Below are 22,683 nucleotides of genomic sequence, written 5' to 3'. Positions count from 1 at the left end.
TCAATTATTAAAGACATTGTGGAGATGATATTAGGATTAGGGCACATTTTATAAACACTAAAGATTTTAGCTCTGACAAATTCTGATACTATACATATACCGTGATATTCCAGACTCAGAGGATATAGTGGAAAAATGCACTGTGTATAACAATACAGGATGACCTGAGTCCCATTCATCACGGTCCTAAGCTTTTGAGTGATACAACCATATATCTGTATCTTCTACAGGAAATATATCGTTAGAAAATGAGATGGCGAGCTCGTGGCAGCTTCCCTTTGCTGCTTCCAGCCAACATGAATGGAGGCAGCGTGACGTCATGCGACTGTGTGTTTGTCGGGGGTGGGGAGCGCTGCCACCTCAGCCTCCTCTCTGGATCTGTCACACTGTGGAGAGGCAGGAGGCACCATGAGGGCCTTTAATGATATATGTGCACGTCTCCACCTGCCCCGCAGTGTATGAAATTGCATCTGTGTGAATAAATCTGTGCACGGCCGTTTAGCATAATGAAGGATAATTAGATTATGTGCTGCAGCATTTCATGGCTGCCTTTGAGGGGGCTGCCAGATGTATGAAGGACTGGTAGAGGGCCAAAGAGAGAAAGCCTCTTCCTTCAGTCTCACAGGTAGGTTATGAAATATTTATATATACAACCGTGTTTTGTTTGGAGAATGATCTCACACAATCTGATTTTGACTGTTTTGATTACCTTGTTATTGGTGTGCTATTTTTCTCTGATAACTATAGCAGGACGATTCTGCTGTGATGTGAAACGGAATGAAATGAATTTGAGAAATGATGCCATTGCAGCATATGCATTGTGTCACAGGCTTTCAAAGTGAAAGGTAGCCATACTCTCTTGCATTGTGTGTTTCTCTTGTGTTCTTAACAAGAACAGGCAGCTGCTCTGCAAGAATACAAGGCATGTTTGCAAAGCTTTCATCGGGAACAACATAAAAACCAGACAGAAGACGCTGTAACCTTTGGCGTACGCAGCATGCAGATGGGCAGTCGGGCCTAAAAGGAGGCCTCGGCTATTTATACGTCATGTTATTAAAAAAAGATTATCCTTGAAGGCAAAGGGTCAGGATCAGTATTAGTTCATCAGCACGATCCTGGGAAAACATCTTTATCTCGTATCATCTGCTTATGCTACAGCACAGGCCTGGGATGTACTGCACATATTCAAGCCCTCATGCTCCTGCTCCCTTTTCCTTTCTTCCTCTGTATCTCCCCCACCTTCCTCTGTCTCCATCTCCCCCTCTCTCTCTCGTCTTTCTCTGCACCAGCTGCTGCTGCTGCCGCTGCTCCAGAGCCAGAGTGGAGAGTCCCCTCACCCCCCAGCACACTCACACACTCACACAGACACACACTCACACACACACACACACACACACACACACACACACACACACACACACACACACACACACACACCACACACACACACCGACACACACACACCGACACACACACACACAGAAACAAAAGGCCTGATTTGCCTGCTGAACACTGCCCCCTTTCTCCGCCTGTCCCTCCATGCACGGCCATGGTGGCGGTGTTGGGGGCTCCGGGAAAAAAACGAGGCCTGGACTGGGACTGAGCACGTCTAGTACTGACCCAGTGGACGAGAGAGGGGAGAGGGGGGAGGGAGGTGGAGGAGAATGGTTGGAGTTGAGTGAAAGCAGGTGCTGAGGCCTCTGGAAGACTGTTTTTCTGTCCTGAATATCTCTTGAGAGTGGAAAAAAATCTGACCAGGGTATGCCACATTTACCTCTATATGCATATATGCATGAATGTGCATGTTTCTGTGTATGTGTGTCTCTGTGGTGGCACATGTGTGGTAGGTTGGGCATGTGTTTGATGGAGAACAGGGGGAGGGAGGTGCATGACTGGCCTGCGTTTTTTGCCCATGTCAGATTGTCTGTGTTTGGGGCTTTTGCAGATCTTCAGTCTTTACATCTGGGTGCTGTGTCTGTGAAGCTGCTGGAGGTCTGCAAGCCAGTTTTTAGTTTTCACAGAGACGACCAGCGAGTGTAGGGGGAGAGCACTGAGGGATCTGCCAAAGAAACAGGCCAAGGCACTGGACTGAGCTTCTACCATCACGGTTACCTAAACTTTCTTCTTCTCTATAATGTGTTGTCATTATTTTCCACAGCAGTTTTGTGTATTTGTTATGTGGGACATATATTTGCTTACATTGTGTTATTTGTATCATTTTATATTGTCGTCCTGATATTATTTTATTATTTTCGAAGGTGACTGTGCTCACCCAAACATCCTTTTGTTGTGTATTGTTGTAGTGTGTGTTTTTTGTGGCCTGGTTGTCAGGCAGTGCAAGCTACTACTGTGAATCTCCTCCATCTGTCTGTATAATGTTGTGTGTTCCTGTTTCACTGAATCCATACCACAACATCCATGTAGTTTGTGTGCAAACGTCGCGGTGTTTCTTGGGAGGTGGACTCAGGGCTTCTCCCTGTGTGTTTCCGAGGCCGTGCTGCAGTATGGGGCTTTTATGTTGGGTGACCGGAACCAGCTGAAACCGGTTTGAGGCAGACAGAGGGCTGACAGGAACAATGGCGCCTCTGTGCTCCTCTGAGGGAAAGCGATAGCCCAGGCTTCTCCATGGCAGCCCATCACAGCTCAGCTACTGGCCACCATGGCACAGGCACAGACCCTGCTCCTGCTGCGGCTCACCGCTGGCTGGGTGGCGACGTGCTACGCAGCACAGACGAGGGGAGCAGGGAAGATCTTGGGGAAGGGACCAGGGCAGGGGGACGGGGGACGGGGGGGCTGGCCGGGAGTCTGTGAATCTACTGCCTGGCGCCTGCCTCGTGCACACACACATGCACACACTCACACACACAGGAGCATGATCTTTCTGTCTGTTTGCATGTCTGTGGGCTGCTGATGGTGCAGAGAGTGACTCAGGAGGATCCTCACCACAGGACCACCACCACCACTCACCAAGACCCATGGATGTAACCTGACCCTGTGTCCTGGGCCTTTTCCTGGTTGGGGAAGAGACAGGACTGTTTTTTTTCCAGGCAGGGTGGGGTGGATGGCTTTTGTGGGTTAGCAGTGTTGTGACTGTGTTTGTTGCAGGATGGAAGGAAGACAGGAGGGAAGGTTTGGCTAGTGACTGGAGAGGGGACGGAGGACAGAGGGTGAGGAGTGGCTGCTTCACTTGCACGTTTGCACATTTGAAAATTTGTCTTATCTGAGACTGTAGTCGTCTTTTTCTACCGTGCGTGTGGATTTCAGGTGGTGACACTGCATGTGCATTAAACTGCTGTTGCTAAGAGGAGGACGTGTGTGGTGTATTTGTCATGTTTGTCTGTATTAAACCATCATTGACTTCCTGCGTCAGGCTGCTGTAGCTGTCATGGCTGTTACTAGCTCTTCTTTCCACCAGGCCTTTCTCTCTCTCTGCTGCAGCTTCACACAGCTCGGCAGCCATTTTTCCCCCCTCACTGTATTTCTCGCCTGCCCTTTCTCTCTCTCTCCAAAACGCCTCTCCTTCTGTCCCTTGTCTCGTTTCCATCTGAGCCTCATCACCATCACACCTCTCCCGTCATCTGCATCCAGGATTGTTGCAATTGACGAAAAGAATGTGAAATGTGGTTCTGTGTGTGTGCAGACGTGGCTGCCATGCATTTGAATTTGGGTGCACATACAAGCAGAGCAGCTCCATGGCTGTGTCTTTTGTCCCCAACATCAATAATACACACAGACACTTCAGTCCCGTCACATGTTATTTACAGTGCTCACTGTTAAAGTACATAAAGACCAGTTTCTGAGGAATTATATCAAACTGAAAGCAAAGAGCTCCTTTTAAAAAAATACATTTTTTCTTTTTGAATTCACGACCAGAACATGCTCTGTGTTTTTGATCCATAAAAATAAATGTACATTATGTTACATTAAAGATTGACAGATGTTCATATTTATATTCCATATTGCATTCAGCGAAGGTATGATTTACATGTTATATTCACCCCAAACCAGCAGGGTAGCTTCAATCCTCTAATAGGAAAATTACTCAAGATGCAAGCACAATCAGTCATCTTCTATTATATATATATATATCTATATATATTGCGGTATATATAGAAAACTAAATCTGTATTTCAAACTATTGTTTTTCTCCCCATTTCATTTGTTTCACTTACAGCAATTAAGCCATTGAAATGTTTTGCTAAGTGCCCACATTTAATCTCATTGAAATGTCACATCTACCCCCCCTGCTAGGATCGTCAGTTTGTGTTTCTCTCTGAAAACAATCAATACATGTATCAGGTATAAGGACAAATGTAGCAGGAGCAGGGCTCATTGTACACATGTACAGTTGTACAAAGCTTTTCATCAGTGCTTTGAAGAGGGAGGGGAAGCACTAAGCTCAGTCTGCTAATGCATCAATGAAACATCAAGCAGCACAAGGTCGTGACTAAGTCATGGTTAACAGACATTCCACAGGCTGCACTGTATGTGGACACTGGCACACCACGTGGTGACAAATGAAACTGCATAACTAAGGACTGATGTTTATCTGCTTAGCCTGAAATCCACCACAAATTATATATATTTTTACAAAATATAGGAGAACATTTAAATTTTATGAATTCTGTGGCTTCTTCTCAGATAAAAGATTCGTAAACTTGTTTAGATAAGTGCTACACAAATAGTTATTATTATTATTATTATCATTATTATTATTATTACCCAATTATAGAAACTATAGGCGATATAATCTATCAATATTACATTTTACATAACCCTAAGGCAGTCGTCAGTTTTGCACAAATTATATTTCTTTGTCTAATCAGCAGATTGCCATGAAAAGGACAAGGAAAATTCAGCATCATAACTCAAGGGGTCAACTGTATTAATAAATGATGTCAACCTGTGACCTGCATGTTGCAGCAGAAATAAAACAAATGTGATCCTATTAATTTATGTTTTCCCTCTCTACATAATTTTCTCAACAAAATTTGTTGTACAATTCTGTTGTGTTGCTAATGATTATTTTATCTGTGTTCCCTAGGTGATCTCCTCATCAGACCAGAATCAGGACCATGGGAGATATGAAGACGCCAGACTTTGACGATCTGCTGGCGGCTTTCGACATCCCCGACATGGTGGATCCAAAAGCTGCTATTGAATCTGGCCACTGTGACGAGCGCGACGGACAGCTCAAGCAACCCAGTGGGGTGACTACTAATGAAGACGAGGCCCACAACACCTCAACAGGACACGACGTTGGCGTTAGTGTCATTGTCAAGAACCTGAGAAACACAGACAATAGGGAACATGGTGAAACTGTATCAGAAAGGGATTTCCACTCCCATTCTCAACCCCATTCTGTTGACACTTGCAACAGACTTCATAATGGCTTCTTAACAGGCTTTCCTCAATACACCAAGAATGGATGGAAAGCTCCCAGGGAGGAAGGACTGCCAGTTAACAACCAACCATCCACCTACAATCAGTTCAGCCCCATCTCCAGTGCTGAAGAGTTTGATGAAGATGATAAAATTGAGGTAGATGAACCCATGGACAATCGGGTTGGTCAGACATTCTTTAGGTCCTCCACTAAGGGAAAGGACCAGAATCCCAAATCTCCAATATCAGTAGACAATGTGTCTAAGCCCAGAGCAAACAAAGACCAAAAACCTGATCAAAACAATAACAACAACAACAACAATAATAATAGTGTCAAAATCGGAGATTCCAAGTCTAACAATTTCCATCAGTCAAGTTTACCCAAGGAGGACCTCAAGTCTCACAGTAAGGAGTGCAAGGAGGCTGAAGAGTCCTCAGGACTTGTTAATGTGTCCCCTACCCCCCAGGTCAAGAGTAAGTCCTCTGCAAAACTGTCTTCTTGTATAGCAGCCATAGCAGCCCTCAGTGCCAAAAAGGCCAATGGTACGGAATTAGGTGTTTTGGATTCTCCTCCAACACATAAAGAAACCAACACGGCCAATGAAAACCCTGCTGCTCCAGAGAGGCCACAGCAGCATGAGTCAGCCCTAGAGTTTGCAAAGAGGCTGCTAACAAGACCACAAGACAGCCCCTCTAGTGTCACCAGTGAAGGTAGCAGCAAGGGTTCCCCTTCCTCAAGCATAGACACAACCCCGGTCATCCCAAAGGTCAGGATCAAAACAATCAAGACCTCATCTGGACAGATCAAGCGCACTGTCACCCGCGTTCTCCCAGAGTTTGATCCTGACGGCCTGAAAAAAGGAGAGAATAGCACATCTGTCATGGCAACTACCACAGCAATTTTCTCATCTCCCACGAGGCCACCAACTAGGGTTGTAGCCACCACTGGAGGACCTTCAATTGAAATAACCAAGCAAATGACTATTAAACCTGTTGCGACAGCTTTCCTGCCGGTATCTGCAGTCAAGACAGCTGGTTCACAAGTCATCAACCTTAAGCTGGCTAACAACACCACAATCAAAGCAACAATCATTCCTGCTGCATCAATGCAAAGTGCCAGCAGTGCCATCTTGAAAGCTGCTAATGTCCTCCAGCGAAAGACTGTCATGGTACCTGCCTCCAGCCTGGCCAATGCCAAACTTGTGCCAAAGACAGTCCATCTTGGTAACCTCAACCTCCTGCCTCAGACTGTGCAGGCCCTGACCTCCTCCAAGCAGAGCCAGAAACAATCACATGTCAAACAGCAGATAATTCTTACTGGCCAGGCCTCAAAGAAAGTCTCCAGGGTTCAAGTTATCTCTAGCACTCAAAGTTCTGTAGTGGAAGCCTTTAATAAAGTCCTAAGTAGCATAAATCCTGTCCCTGTGTATGTTCCAAACCTATCCCCGCCGACCTCAGCCTGTATCTCTCTACCCTCACGTGGCTACAAGTGCCTGGAGTGTGGAGATTCATTTGCTCTGGAGAAGAGCCGGACACAGCACTACGAACGTCGCAGTGTGCGGATCGAGGTCACCTGCAACCACTGTGCCAAAAGTCTAGTGTTCTACAACAAATGCAGCCTCTTGTCTCATGCCAGGGGCCACAAGGACAAGGGGGTTGTCATGCAGTGCTCACATCTAATCCTAAAACCCATCCCTCTAGACCAGATGATACCCACATCATTGTCATCAGGCTCACCCAACATCACCGGTACCACCACCATTTCCCAAGCCCAAGCACCCAAAGGTCAAATTTCAGGGAAAGGCACTGTCAGTGGGTCCCAGACTGCAGTGATTTCAGCTCCATGCAGTGCTCCTTTTGTGGCAGCCATGCCCTTGGATGATGATGCATCAAAGCCCTGCAGGCACAGCCTAAAGTGCATGGAGTGCAATGAAATGTTCCAAGATGACAGTTTGCTAGCCACGCACTATCAACAGGCACCAGAGTCCAGTGGACAGGTGTGTGGATGTATTTATGGCGTGAACGCTAACATAAAATTGTTCCATTTTGTTTTTTGGAGTCTGAAATGGAAATAATCAATTTGGCTACCGCAAGATGTATTCGTTTACCAAGTATAGTGGCCTATGAAGTGTTATTGATGTTTTTGGCCACTTGGAGGCAGTGAAAACAAGATGTAACTTTATTAAGTTGTTATAGAGAGACTGTTAGCAAACAATTGTCTATTTACACATGCAGCAGATATAAGGCAACATTAACACTGATTTTGGAGTCATGTTTCTTGCACCTAGCAAATGCAAGTCCTATTCATTCTCAGTTTTTGTTCTCCACACCCCCCTGACAGAAATATTAGGTTTTGTTGCAGCTAAATGCTTTACTAAAGTGTTGTAGCCCAAAAATAAGATATATCTGCTGTAGCTGATAACTATGAGTGTAATGAGAGTGAACCAAAACAGTGAAGTTGTGAGCTGGACTGCTAAAGACTTAGCTGAAATCATAAGCTGAAACTCTAAAGCTCTGTAAAGCTGAGTCTGTTTACTCATATTACTTTATCATTTCATTCTAGTGTTACTGGGCCAAGGTTCTGAGATGTACATTGTTTCTATCAGCACTTTTTCCTCAGTAACAGAAGGTAGTTCCAAAGTAAACTGGTCCTAATGAGATCTGTGTAATATCATAATTAAGTAAGTACTTTCTGGGAAATACATATTAACCCCTCAGGATGCAATAATTTTCTTGAATATATTTTTACATTTTTTCTCTTCTGCTCACAGAAAACATGCACTATTTGCCAAATGCTTCTGCCAAATAAGTGCAGCTTTCAGTCACACCAGCGGATCCACCAGCACAAGTCTCCTTACATCTGTCCTGAGTGTGGCGCCAGCTGCCGATCTGTCCACTTCCAGTCGCATGTTACCAAGAACTGCTTACATTACACCCGCAGAGTCGGCTACCGGTCAGTCTACCTTTAGTAAAATCTAATAATTTGAACATACATTTAAGTCCTCACTTGTGATATAGTTCTCGAAGTTGTTTCTGAAGACCCTGTTTTTTGGATAGTCAGATCTGCAAAACAAGTTGACTGTATTTACCAAAGAGTAGTGTCCTTCTTTGGTAAGTGGTTATACTCTGATTTAAATGGCTCTTGCTTTTCTTTCAAAATGCCACTTATGATGTCATCTCTAATTATACTTAATATTACATTGTGTTTGCATCAGCTTGACAGTTCCATATCACTTAAAGTGATTTTATACATTATGAAACTTCGGGGGAAGAAAATAGACCATTACCGTTACCATAACACTTAATTATGGTTCAATCACTTAATTATGGTTCAATTACGAGTCTTGTCAAAATAGTTTGAAATGAATGCTGTGTCTGTTTTTAACTGCGTGTATAGCGACTCATAATACATTTACAAATGTGACATTACTAGCACAGGTACTTGCAAAATATTACAGATTTAAACTTTGAAATTCAAATTTATAATTCTTGCACAAAAAATATACAAAAATTAGCAAATAAATAATAAAATCACCAATAAGACATTCCATATTAATTAATGAGAGTCTTTTTGTACCCCATGAAATTGAGGCTCAACCAAGATTCTGGATATGAAAACCGGATCTAAATGGGGTGGTTTGGGTTAGCAGGGTCACAGGGAATCATTGAAATGAGAAGAGAGCAGATTCAAAGTTTGATAGCATCAACTCCATTGGCTGATTTAGATCAGGGAGAAATCTGATTGGATTACTGAAACAATACCCACAATCAGCTGATTAGAAAAACAGAGAAGTGTGAATAAATGAGTCGTAAAGATGACGTTCCTGATAGACATTATGCTGAGCTTCATTAGTGGGTTTTTTTGAGACGCTGATTTTATTTGTAACCTTTTGACCTTGTTTCACCTGTTTCCAGTCTTGATGCTAAGCTAAGCTTAGCTAAGCTAAATGACAATACATCAAACAGATTTTAAAAAGATCATTTGAAAATTTTAACTAAATTGAATTTACGTTCAAGTCTGTGTGACTGTTACCTCTTCTCCCTCTGCCCCCTGTCTCCCTCCAGCTGTCATCACTGCAGTGTGATCTTCACCGATGTTGCGACGATGAAGTCCCACATCCAGAGCGCTCACTGTGAGACCTTCTACAAATGTGCTCTCTGCCCTATGGCCTTCAAGACTGCGCCTGGCACACATTCCCACGCACATATACAGCATCCAGGAGTGAAGGCTGGAGAGCCCAAGTAGGTCTTTGCAAAACTTGTGATTTATATAAAATGTTGTTCTCAACGCAATCTGTTTAAATTTCATGCAACATTGAATACAGCATTCAGAAAAGGCTACTGAAACTGTTATGCCTTCTGAAGTACAGAAAACTTTAATTTCAATGCTAAATTCAATGCTAAATCACAGATAATTCAAAAGCTCGTTACTCAAGAAGATTCCAACCTCACATCGACGCATTTCCTTTGACTTCTCTTTAACCCGATACCCATGTCCAATTCATTTTTCTAAGGACAACTGTCCTCACTGAGTCATCAGTTGCAGGATTTGTGGGTGTTAGACATGGCGGCTTAACCTGAGTTTGTTTTATTCCACATGGCAACCTTTCACTGACACTGTCCATCATCAGCACTACTGATCATTCAGGTGTTAAGGAGCAGGTGCTCTGTGTGGGTTTGGCTCATGTTGAGCCTCAAGCCTAAAGCTGCATTACCATCTGAAATTAAACAATTTACACTGAGCTGAACTGTATATTTCAATACATTAAATTATATTTTCATATCCTGATCTGAAATTACTTTATTATCAAAAGTTTCTTTAAAACATTAGGCGCAGCTGAAGCACAACACTCATCAACAGCTGGGACTCTAAACACTTATTTCAGTTTCCTAATAATAATGATAATAACAGACGAGCCCTTTCCTCAAAAATATTCCAACGTCACATCATCGCTCTTCCTTCCACACTGACACACTTCCCTGTAACCCAATACCCATGTCCAATTCCTTTCTCTCAGGAAAACCTTCCTCCTCAGTAGCAGGATTTGTTGGAGTTAGACATGGTGGCTTAACCTGAGTTTGTTTTACGTCGGCAGAAGCCAGGGGCCGGAAGCATTATGTTTCTGGGTTGTCCCTCTGTCTGTCTGTCTGTCTGTCTGTCTGTCTGTCTGTCTGTCCATCCCTTTGTCCATTTGTCCGTCTAATCCAACCATTCCATTCTTGTGAACATGATATCTCAAGAATGAAATGAGTGAGTCTCTTCAAATTTGATAAAAACTTTCACTTCAGCTCAAGGGTAAATGATTAGAATTTGGTGGTCAAATGTCAAAGGTCAAGGTCACTGTTACAACTCAAGTAACAGTTGGGATTCGCATAACACTTCTTATGTATGTACCAATTGAGTCTTGTAACATCGTGCAGTACAATTCATAGTACACTTTTGTGTGTATTTTTCAGGTTGATCTACAAGTGCTCCATGTGTGACACTGTGTTCAGTCTGCAGTCCCTGCTCTGCGCACACTTCGACCAGCATGTTGCCAATCATAAAGTCTCAGTGTTCAAATGCCCTGACTGCTCCTTGCACTACGCCCAGAAACAGCTCATGTTGGACCATATCAAAGTAGGATTGAAGAATAGTTATTTCATGCATGTTACTGAGTTTAATAATGACTTATGTTCCTAACATCATCATTAAGTCTGAAATAAAACATCATGCAAAATAATACGATTTCTATTTCAATTTTCTAGAAATGTTTTGCATACCAGTGTTAGTGATATAAATTCAGAAATATGATTCAATCTGCGTGTGTGGATCCTTCATCCAGGCCATTCATGGAACCCTGAAGACCACCGAGGGTCCACCAAACTTGGGCATCAACCTTCCTCTCAGCATCAAGCCCACCAATTCTAATAACAGCACCAACACCAACGGCCCCAGCAATAACAACAATAAAGATGGAGGAAATGTTAATCGTCAAGACAAGGGAGAAAAGAAACCTTCACGTTCGCCACAAAAGAAAAGCAACAGTAACTCCTCAGCAGGTCTCAAGAGCCCTCCAAGCTCAAGATACACATGTGGGGACTGCAGTACCCTCTTCAGTTCCAGGGAGGTCTTTGTGGCTCATATGAGGCATGAACATGGCAAGGTGAATGTCTGACTTCACTCTTATATACGTTTTTTAATTTGACCACATCGTGTTTTTGAGATCCCTGTCAGGAAGTGAGTTCAAAATGGAGAAGATTCTCAGCATATTTCTAGCATAGAAAGACGGAAAAAGTGATCGTGTTTGGAATGGGCTTTTGTCTTGGTCTGTGGTAATGCTGGATGCAGCTCTCTTTATGAAATTGTAAAAGTGACCTGAAGTACTTGAGGCCCGGTAAAGACCTGCCTTTGTCAGGATCGACAACGTCACTTACGTTGATGAATCCCAGCTGCCACCGCTACCAAATGCTAGCTGCCTGTTTATATATATTTAATCAATATTGAACGTACCATGTATCCAATTCACACCAAATTGGACACTGCACTTCCTCGGGTCATTAACAACACACAGTCCAAGTGTGAAGCCGATTAGATGAACGTAGCTTGAGATACCCGAGTCACATACAGACAGACAGAGAGTTCTGAAATTTGAAGATAGATAGATGGTGTTCATGAAGCATTTCTTTAGGTTACCTGAAACAGTCTCATTCTCACATTGTAGATCTTGAAGAAGCACCCATGTCGACAGTGTGACAAGTCCTTCAGCTCCTCCCACAGTCTCTGTCGACACAACCGTCTCAAACACAAGGGGTTGCGGAAGGTCTACACATGCCCGTGAGTACACACACTCATTCATCAGGCCTCAGTGAATACAATTGCAAATCCACGCAGGGTCCAAACAATTGTTGTGTTTAACTGTGTGAGTCGCACTCTCGTATGTGCAGGAGTTCCTGTGGCTCTCCAACACTACAGTAGCCAATGTTGACAAATCTGCAGCAACCAAACTCAAAAGGCTCCTGTTGTGTAGTTGATTAAAGCAGAAAACTATTCATTTCTAAGTTGCCCCTTGATTCTTCTTGTCTTAAAAATCCAATGTCTATTTACTCGAGACGAAACACTGGACACCGCTCATCCTTGATGATCACTATCTTGTATCAGACAGGATTTTTTGTACCCTGCCTCTGAAGGTTTTAGTTTTATGCATTGAGAGTGATCATTGTTTAGCGTTAGGAAGAATATCAGGTTAGGCAAATCAGAAATTCCAAAGTCTGCAGTAAACCCTAACCCTAACCCTAACCCACACTTGCATAATACACGCCTAACGGCTAGTTTGGCACCCCCCAACAAAGCCACGTAAAGTGGCCAGCATGAACAGCAGAGGCCGGCATAAACTTTTAAAAATAATAACGCAAATAAAATTATGAACCTGAGGATGAGCATAAAATGTCTAATTTTCAGCTTGCTGGTGTTAAAATTTATGTTTTTCTGTGCTTTGCTAGGCACTGTCCAGCTCTCAGTCAGCCCTTCACTAAAAGAGTGCTGCTGGATCAGCACATTCAGAAGATGCATGGCGTCAAAGAACCAGAGGGGAAGACCGTCCGCTCTGAGAATGTGAAGGAATTACCTGGCAAGGAAACGGTACTGTGGCACAAATTTGGAGACATGCAACTTTATCAGAAGGAAGTTCTCCTTTTGAATCAATACCCTACAAGTGAATTTCCTGATTCTCCCGTCCTAACCTAACCTACTATCTTGATCACCTCTACAGACCCCCAGCCCAAAGAGGAAGCCAGAGGAGGATGAGGGATCGCCAGCTTTGAACTCCAAGGGATCAGACTCACATCCTCTGAAGAGGCTCAAGGTGAACATCCCCAAAGTTCACAAGTGTGCAGTTTGTGGCTTCCCCTCAGAGGACATCGCCGCTTTCCGCAAACACATTCCCCAGCACAAGTCCGATGGCTCGTCCTTCCAGTGTCAGGAGTGCGGCCTGTGCTACACCTCCCACCGATCACTGTCCCGACACCTCTTCATCGATCATCGGCTGAAGGAGCCGCACGGCCTCGCCCGATACAACGGACGGGGCAGGGATGATGATGAGATTCAGAGGGAGAACCAGCTGGACGTTACGGACAAGAGCAACGATGGGAAACCCAACACCAAATGCAAAGTCTGTGGGAAGATGTTTGAAACTGAGGGAAACCTGAAAACTCACATGAGGACACATGGAATGGCCTTTATCAAGTCTAAGAGACTGAGTGCAGCTGAGAAGTGAGAAGAACCCACTTTTTAACATTGCAAACAACATACAGTACATCGGTTGGCTGTGATTATGCTGTATATAATGTACACAATAAATACTACATCATGTTTACAATATACTCACAGAAATATGTAATACATGTTGAAGTCAGTGTCTTTAAGTAAATGGAACAAGATACTTTATAGGCCTTGAATAGACCTTTTTATAGAGGAGCTTTTTATTTTAAACAGTTTCCATTGTAGTTTTTCACTAGGATTAGATGACGTATGGATATATTAGTTTAACATGGGACTAATCCTCATACAGTCAGCAGTGCTCCAAATTCTCAATGCTGCTAATGTCCATTGAATGTCTGCAAGAATAAATGTTCAACTTGGAGATTCAGGTTTCTCAGAGCCTACGCCAAACCGAGCTGAGGTCTTCAATTGTAACTTAACCTCAACTTTGTTTATTTTCACGGATAACAATTTTTTCTCTCTGAGTCATTCCTGGCAAAACAGTGGTCCTGGTCTCCTTCTAAAGCACCCTGAAGGAAAACTAAATCTCTGCATTAGATTGGAGCTGCAATTACATGGAACATCACAAATTTTAGGACAATGCTTCAAAGATAAATCCTAACTTCAGCTGCATCCCACACAACCCAGTCAAGTTATTATCTTTTATATATCAAACACACATACCATGAAAATTACGAAAATAGATGGATTTAAAATGAGTTTATAGCTCAGGTTTTCTGACAAGTACATCAGGCTTTTAAAGACAAACATATGGGCCAAATTTGAATTTGCTTTTAAAACTGCATTTTGAAAAAGACTGTGAGACTTTGTAAGTTGACGTTTCATGCCTGTCTTAATACACTATAAATGGCAGCTCTTTGAGATTTCAATTTGACTTAAAAAAAATGTTTATGTACCTGAATATTTAAAGTATAAGACACAAAACACTCACGTGTCTTTTAAACAGCAGCTCATCCACAGATTAATTCACCTATCAATATAGCACAATAAAAACAATCAAGGTGCACCAAATCACACACTCTCATAATTATATTTCATTAAATTCCACGAACTATTCCCTGGGAAATTTGTCAAAATGAGCCATAGCACATCTATTTTTCACATTTTCTCTTTAAGCTTCTTCAGTTTGTGGTTTATTGTGAAATCATAATGAATGTTGATATTACGGAGCAGTATTTATGTGCAGGAATGTAAACTTGGCTGCGACACTCATAAAATCAAACCAGTGAACATAACTTTGGAACTTATGTGAACTTACTATCTATAGCTTGATTTCCAGGTCTCATCATCATCTTCATCACTTTGTTTTGAACAGTAGGTTTTCTACTCCAAAAATAAAACAAACTGTCTTAAGCTGTAAAACTGCATGTGAGAATCAGCCTGTGAATTGTTTGTGGGTTAGAAAGTGTCTTGCATCTGCTGCTGCCGCTGTTTTTAGACATTTCTGATGCTTGTGTACAAAGTTGTTCTTTGTGTCAATAAATGATGAAACCTGCCAGGGGGCGATCTGATGTCGACTGCACATAAGACATCAGCGCTTCTCCAAGGACCTAAATCACAAATCCTCTCGTGATCGTTCATACTCCTGCTGAATTTGATGAACGGTGATTTGAAATGTGATTGTCCTGCAATATACTGAATGTTAAAATAATGGACAAGGGTATAGCCTTTTTCTATTCCAACCATTCCACCAGTCTGACGGGAAGTGAAGCTGGTGTGTAAGCAAATAGTTCTTAAATTCATAAACTATAACTGACTTGACTGAAACTGTGTCATATTAAATTAGTGCAGGTCGTTTCCCTCACTGTTGCCTGGTAAAGGCAATTTTAGGACAAGCTTTCCCTCTAGTGGTCAGATAGTAGACTGTCTGTGGTATTTCTTTTCCCACATTTTAACTTTGGATTTACAGTTAAGATAAGATAATTGAGATAAAAGATCAAATTCAAGGCGAGTAATGAAATGGTTCTTCTTCTGTGAATATTTAAGGCTTTTTGAAACGTGTAATTCACATATATGACAAAACATCTGGAGTCCCAGTGGTAATCATGGGACCACAACACTAAGTTGATTTTCCACAGGGACATAATCACAAAGCCTGGATCTCTGTCAGCCTCCTCATGTAAACCAATCCTGCTCACACCTGCAGGTGGGGATGATTGCCTTTGCCACAGGAAGGTTTTTTTTAAAGTCCGGCCAGAGGATGATTTAATGTGACCTCTTTGAAAAGGGTGTGTCCCTTCCTATATTATTTAAACTCTCCTCTACTAAGATATACATTCAGTCCTGAAAATGGCCCTGGGTTTTTTGGTGTTCTTTCTGTTTGCAGGGTCTAGTTTAGAGCTGGAAACCACACAGGCATTGAATGTGTCTAAAAAATGTGAGGAGGACACCAACGCTTTCCTCTGGGAACTAAACCAGGAGAGACCACGGGAATACGCTGTCCGCAGTAAGTGATGCTGCCTTTTTAAAGAAATACATAAATTATGAAAATAGACAATGTGATATTTCTGATAGTTCCAACTTTCAGACAATAGATTTAAATTCACATCAAAAAGAAAAGATGCCCACAAAGATATTGGTTTTCTTAGATTACAAAAATATATGCAGTACTACAGAACTGTAAAATTATGAGGACAGTGGTTATAGAAATCTTAATTATTGCAGATAGACATATCATTTTATTTACTTGTTGACTATCTAATATTTAATTTTAACCCATTTTTTAAAGTTTTAAAAAAAATGTTGCCTCTTTCTTTTTTCTTTTTAAGACACTTTTAGATGCTTGTTTATGCATGAAATAGGTTTTGAAAACAAAGTTATTCAATTACTCTTCATTATTATTATTTTGATTGTTATTATTATTGTTGATAATTATTATTATTATTGAATATTTTTTCATAAAATGAAACTGAATTTAATTAATAACTATTCATGTATGTGACTTTTATATAAGTTTGAAAGATTTACTCTGTTAAGATCAAAATTTGAATTCACTGGATCCGAATTTATATTTAGATCTGCAGCATTGCAGATCTAAATTAAATTGTCATTAACATCAGTCCAATAAATATGCCAGATTTTTTTCACTCTCTGACAAACCATGGAAAATGTTGAAAAAATCCCTATCTAGCAATGTTAAAGGAAGTGAATACAAAATAATTGTTTGTGTATTTGTGTTTATTATCAGTGTATGATGCGTTTGGAAAGATGGGCAGCAATGTAGAAGGAGGTAATGTCAACCAGCCGGGCTCACGGCAGCAGTGTCAGTCTGCCAATGGCTCCACCTTCTCTGGACAGTACTGCCAGGTGTTTCTTCAGCAGGTAACAACATGAACCATTATTTTAAAAGATAAAAACTTGTCCTGGCGTGGAGCTACAAGGATGGAAATTTCAATTACAGTGTTTTTAACTTACCTAGGAAACAGTCCACTATTTTGTGGGTATTTGTGTTCCTGACTCCTGCAGGGAAGAGGATGTGGAAATGCTGGTGCTATACGGTCAGTGATTCTAAAAGTCTAGATTCACTCAGTCCGACATTTATTTGGTTTAATTTTGACTTGTTTGACTTCTTTTTACAGGGAGACTTCAGATTGGTCAGACGTCCCTCATTCCTCCTTTTCCTTCCATCCTGGTCAATCAGACCGCTCAGGCCCTGTTGATGACCCACTGTTTGTCCAACACCATTTCCCCAGATGCATTAGATGTCACCTGCCTGTCAGTGTACTCTCTACTGAATTATTTCCATGAGTATTGAACTGGAGAAATGCCTCTTTACATGTGCAGGACTTCATCTCAGGGATTCTACACTCCATCTAAAATACTGGCACCTTTTCTCCTGCAGGTTTGTGTGTTGCGTGATGGTCGCGATTCCTCTTGCCGCCACCCTGCTCACCGCTATAATAAGGTGGAAAAGGAACAGGGAGGTCAGTCCGTCTCTTGAGTCGTCCTCTATAAACACTGGCCTCAACCTTTATGGGACCCTGAAGATCAATGGCTCCTCTGGCAGTGAAAGGAACAGTGGCACCTCAGAGGAAAAGGGTAAGTTCACAGGGACATGTTGCAAGCCGTGACTGCAAGATCAACAGACAATAGATAATGAAATAGATACTGACCTGGGGTTGTAATGATACCAAAACTAAACAAAGACTTTGATATGAATGTATAAAACATTTTTAAACACACGTTATTGAAAAAGTATCAAAGTATTGATACTTTTGAAAACCCTACTAAACAGCTACACTTTGTACTAAAATAAACTTTACATATACAACCACAACAGAGCAGTTGTTACATTTTGAAACCAGATATAAAAGTAATTTATGTGCAAGACAATTTCAATAATAATTTCAAGGTGCAGCAGCCAAATCTATATATTTATAGATTGATTCTTTTTTTTAATTTCTATATTGTCCTCCTAGATATCACCAGCCACACACTACTGTGTTTTCCTCGAAGCTGTGTGAACTGGGGCCTGCAGGCATTTTCTCTCCAGATTACCAGCCTCGGTGTCCTGAGCACCTCCTCATCCATCCCAGGAGGAGGCTACTCCTCCCTGAACGGCATCCGTGTCCTCAGCCTGTTCTGGATCATGTGTGGCCACTCCACCCAGTTTTCTGTCATATACAACCTGGGTATGAGATACTGGTATTTGCTCCTTCAGTTTGGAAGTCACCCCATTACTCACATATCATTGTACCTATATTGTATCATCTCTATTGCAGATAACAAGAAACATTGGGAGAAAGCGGTAAAGAGCAGCCCTCTCTATGTGATTGCCTTTGCTGGACCCGTTTTTCTGGCTGTTGACAGCTTTTTGCTGCTGGGGTGAGGTGAAGCTTAAAGACAGTGGTGGAATCAACAAGCGGGTTCGAGGCAGTTCCAGAACTTTCCCCTGTCAGCCCCTTAATTAAATGTCCAGGAAAATGTCTGAGTGGGCCTATGTGAGAATACAACAGTGAAATGTATGGAAAGTTCAAGAGAGTGGGCGTGTTGATGACGTTTCTAACACGCAAAACACGCATAACTTAAAATACCTTAAAGAGTGTACAAATATTTAAGATTTTGAATGCCGTGAACAATGTGATTTTCACAGCAGAATTTTTACGTCATTTCCTGCCTCCTGGAACATTCAGGCGCCACCCTGAATGTTCCGGGCATTTTCCTGTTGTTGTGAATGTGTCGGACAATCTCCTGCTACGTTCGTCATATGTAAAAGGCAGCCTCCTGAAAAAGAACCAATTTTCTGGATATTATATTCTGGTGTACATGCCTGAAAACAGCTATAGCCTAATGTATCTGAAAAAGGGTTAAAGGTTAGTTTAATGGCAGCGTCTGTGTTTCAGGGGTCTGCTCAGTGCCAGGTCTCTGCTAAACTCCATCAACAGGGCTGATGGCAAACTGAGCATCTCTTTGGTGGCCAGCTACCTCTTCAACAGGATTAAAAGGTGCTGTGTATTTATCAATTCACCCAATCAGCTCATGCAAATCTGTTAGTGTCACAAAGTGAATTTCGACGCCCTTCATTTAAAACATGATCTCAGAACCAATGTCGATTTAATTGTTTCTTTCTTTCATTACAGGATTCAGCCACTGCATCTGTTCATCCTGTGTTTCACCACTGGTCTCACCTCTTTAGTACGGGGGGGGCCCTACTGGTTCCAAATCATGGAGACAATGGCGGACTGTAAGACGTACTGGTGGGGGAACGTCCTGTTGATTATCAATCTCCTCACATCCTCACAGCCGGTAGTAATTTTAACCTGTCTCTGGCTGTCTGTTGGAAATGTATTTTTATGTAAATTGACCCACTGTATTTCTGCACATTTGTTTCTTATCTCTCTCCAGTGCATCCCTTGGGCATGGTACTTGTCTCTTGACTTCCAGTGTTATGCCACCACTCCACTGTTGCTCTATTTTTACAAATTGTATGTCCACTGTGCTTTCATATCATTTTCAAAAAATATTTCTAAATTGCAATGTTTTAAAACAGCCACCACGTTACACACACATGTAATCCTACCCATCCTATCTGGTGTTTATCAGGAACAGAGGTGTGTTTGCGGCTGTGGCAGGAGGCCTGATGCTGATGACCATTGCTTCTGGTGCCATTACGACTGCGCTCCTGCAGCTGCCGGTCTTCCTGCCATCTTCGGTGTAAGATTGTGGTCCAGTGCGAATGCAAATAGGAACCAAATCTATCTAATAATTCCAGAAATCTGTCTGTCCGTCTGTTGACACTGACACTTCATTACTGTAGAATCCAATGTAAAAGAGAGTAAATCAAACTAGCCATTCAATCTGTTTCTTTTGAATTAAAATAAACAACTTATTTGTTCATTTTTGTAGGTTCCATTTGAATTATGGCTTACATTACTATGTGAAACCCTACACAAGATATGGGCCATTTTTAATAGGGATCTTGACTGGAATATACTTGACGACAAAGAAAGATCAGGTCCTAAAGCAGAAGGTAAGAACATCTGATTATATTGAAAGGCACCTCTGGCATATATGCAACACACATTGTTTCAACAATAATCACATGCTTGTTTGTAATATCAGATAAAAATAAAAGTCACAATGCTGCCCTCATGTGTGATCTTACTGTTGCTGTTCTTGCTGTTGCTGCAGTGGCAGGCAGCACTTGGTTGGTTCTGCTGTCTTTCACTTATGGCTGTGGTGGTTGGATTAGCCTACGTCCTACAGGAGGAGCCAACCTCTCTGTCTTTGCCACATGCCCTCTATCAAGGACTGCACAGACCCCTCTGGGCTTTGGCTGTGACCTGGATCATAGTGGCCTGCGAGGAAGGTTATGGAGGTAAACAAAACCCGAGTCCTGAGTCCAAAAAACTGTTGGTTGTGGAAATATTCTGCACATCCTAATAGTCATCTATAAATAAAGTCATCTGAGTCTGGGGTGTCATACATTTCAGAAGTTGGCGCGAGAGTAATGGAAAAGTCGCCTTGGAAGTTGTCAGTTAGTGATGCGTTCATGCATTTTGGGGGCGTGGCTTTGACGATGGGAGGGTGTCGGATTTATCGTTGCAGTGTAGCCTGCTCTTGGTTTTCCAGGATTACCAACCCGGGCTTTAAGCCCATATTACACTTAACATGCAAAAAAAAAAATTGTTTGGCTTGCTTTTGCACAGTATACAAGAACAAACTCTGTTCAGTTGTAGCGTGTGTGTACATTTCTTGTTAAGTGATAAGTGAGATATTTTACACATGAAAGCAAATATATGAATGTATTTTTAATTTCTGCTTCTCCAGGTTTTATCAAGAGCTTCTTGTCATTGGGTTTCTGGCTTCCACTTTCCAACATTAGTTTTGCCTGCTATCTGTCACATCCTATTTTCATCATCATCTATATAGGCCTGCAAGAGACTCCGATCCACTACACAGACTTAAACTTTGTAAGTGGTCCGTTTCATTTGGTTTCATAAACCCTACAGCTGACGCAGAGTTGGCTCTCTCTTTATATACAGTATATATACTATTTTAACTTAGTGCACTGTGTCTCCTCTCTTCATTAGATGTACATGTTCCTTGGCCATGTGGTGCTGACGCTGGTGGTGAGCTACGTGCTGACTGTGCTGATTGAGAAGCCCTTCCTCCTAAAATACAGCCGTACATAGATGCATGTCAGAACACAATAGAGAACCTTCATCCAGTCGTTATACCTTCATTTCTATACTCTGTTTGTTTGTGCCTTATGAGTTGTGCCAGTTTCCCTGTGTAAATATGCTTCCTGGTTAATAAACTTAATGTACGTGTTTGATATAGAAAAAAAAAACGTACCAGAAAACACAAAAACAAGGTGAGCCTGTGATTGATTCCACTAAAATCCACATTTGCACAAACCTTCAGATTGATATATGTTTAAATATATTGAAAATAGATTTTAGTTTTCAATCAAACATACAACCAATAACGCGTATGTAACATTTTATTTGTTATATCAATATATCATTACATATGCTATTTGGGCCTTATTCATTATTAACCACAGTCCTGTATTACCATCTATAGCTTTAAACCTGTTTAAATTTTATAAGATAATTATCAAATTAATTGACCAAAAGTTTTCTGTCAGGTCTCCCACTCTTTGGAACAACTTCCCAGAGGAGCATCTCTCTTAAAGACACATTTTTATACGTGTGTATCCTTCTAATACTGATCCTACAAACTACTGTTTTTACTCTTTTCTCATCAGTAACACTTTTTAAAGTATTTGTGCTCTAATGCTGTGTGTTCTTCAAACTGCTCTTAATCATTTCTTATTGTTTGCCTTCAATTTTTCATTTTTAACTTGTAAAACATCTTGTAACTGTGTTTTGCAATGTATTATTTAAATAAAGTGTATGATTATGATTATGATTATGATTATGATTGTGATTGTGATTATGATTATTTTAACTTTAGTACATACTTGAATTATCAATATTTTAATTAAGGATATACTGTCATGTGCTCAGTTGTATAAGATTATTGCTAAATATGGTTTGGTATTTCTTTATAAGACTTTGGCATAGTTAAGATGTGTCTCATATTAGTCAGTCACCTGCTATGACACTCCTGCCTAAAGTGGTTTTGGAAAAAGCATCCTTTAAATGACCCTCTCACACACACACACACACAAACAAAACATGGTGGTGACGCACACATCTTCCATGTGCAGCACCGTTCTCCTCCTCCTGGCTCGCAGACGCCAGGCCAAGACAGCCAGTGCAACAACATGGTGTAAAAATATATCCAGCTTGGGTAAGATGATACCTCTTTCTCCATGACTACACGGGTCCAAGGGGCCGCAGCCAATCCATGACCCCACAACAACATGCCCAAGATGGTTTAACATGTCTGAGACTCTCTGAGCATTTAAAGTTCTGATGTGAATGTTTCAGTTGCCATTGAGAAATATTTAATTTAGACAAAATAAATATTGATCATGGTTGAGATACTCATATTGATATTAGTGCTGCTGCCTAATTCTATATTTCTACCTGTAATTAAAAGATCAACTGTTGCCCCCACCACTGAAAACA

The 22,683-nt window shown here is 41.6% G+C and overlaps 2 protein-coding genes across 6 annotated transcripts; both read left to right on the top strand.

Annotated features, from left to right (window-relative positions):
- The first annotated feature begins 392 nt into the window (after positions 1-392).
- znf532 (zinc finger protein 532) lies at positions 393-15,204 on the top strand. 5 transcript variants are annotated; one of them, XM_035141444.2, is made up of 11 exons: positions 1,481-1,759; positions 1,946-2,107; positions 3,106-3,167; positions 5,045-7,379; positions 8,154-8,335; positions 9,448-9,624; positions 10,840-11,002; positions 11,208-11,528; positions 12,087-12,199; positions 12,865-13,003; positions 13,134-15,204. In XM_035141444.2, exons 4-11 carry the CDS (start codon positions 5,076-5,078, stop codon positions 13,635-13,637), a joined length of 3,903 nt encoding a protein of 1,300 aa, XP_034997335.1. In that variant the 5' UTR covers positions 1,481-1,759; positions 1,946-2,107; positions 3,106-3,167; positions 5,045-5,075; the 3' UTR covers positions 13,638-15,204. The 5 variants fall into 5 exon arrangements, with proteins under 5 accessions (XP_034997340.1, XP_034997335.1, XP_034997336.1 ...); XM_035141445.2 differs by lacking the exon at positions 1,946-2,107; XM_035141447.2 differs by lacking the exon at positions 3,106-3,167.
- Positions 15,205-15,822: 618 nt separating this feature from the next.
- Positions 15,823-22,018, top strand: oacyl (O-acyltransferase like). The gene is made up of 15 exons (XM_035183894.2): positions 15,823-16,088; positions 16,830-16,963; positions 17,061-17,139; positions 17,221-17,356; positions 17,484-17,680; positions 18,061-18,273; positions 18,364-18,466; positions 18,985-19,086; positions 19,222-19,387; positions 19,487-19,566; positions 19,685-19,795; positions 19,988-20,111; positions 20,273-20,459; positions 20,912-21,054; positions 21,175-22,018. The coding sequence occupies exons 1-15, from the start codon at positions 15,932-15,934 to the stop codon at positions 21,274-21,276; spliced, it is 2,034 nt and encodes a 677-aa protein (XP_035039785.2). The 5' UTR covers positions 15,823-15,931; the 3' UTR covers positions 21,277-22,018.
- The last annotated feature ends 665 nt before the right edge of the window (positions 22,019-22,683 follow it).

Source organism: Hippoglossus stenolepis, chromosome 18, assembly GCF_022539355.2.
Source record: "Hippoglossus stenolepis isolate QCI-W04-F060 chromosome 18, HSTE1.2, whole genome shotgun sequence".
NCBI lineage: Eukaryota > Metazoa > Chordata > Actinopteri > Pleuronectiformes > Pleuronectidae > Hippoglossus > Hippoglossus stenolepis.
Note: the sequence above shows the minus strand (reverse complement) of the source record. Positions and strands in the feature narration are given on the sequence as shown.

Coding starts and splice junctions, on each gene's coding strand:
- znf532 (XM_035141449.2), top strand. CDS start 5,076: ATGGGAGATATGAAGACGCCAGACTTTGACGATCTGCTGGCGGCTTTC. Junction 7,380..8,153: donor CACCAGAGTCCAGTGGACAG/GTGTGTGGATGT, acceptor TTCTGCTCACAG/AAAACATGCACTATTTGCCA. Junction 8,336..9,447: donor ACCCGCAGAGTCGGCTACCG/GTCAGTCTACCT, acceptor GTCTCCCTCCAG/CTGTCATCACTGCAGTGTGA.
- oacyl (XM_035183894.2), top strand. CDS start 15,932: ATGGCCCTGGGTTTTTTGGTGTTCTTTCTGTTTGCAGGGTCTAGTTTA. Junction 17,681..18,060: donor TGGCACCTCAGAGGAAAAGG/GTAAGTTCACAG, acceptor TTGTCCTCCTAG/ATATCACCAGCCACACACTA. Junction 21,055..21,174: donor ACTACACAGACTTAAACTTT/GTAAGTGGTCCG, acceptor TCTCTTCATTAG/ATGTACATGTTCCTTGGCCA.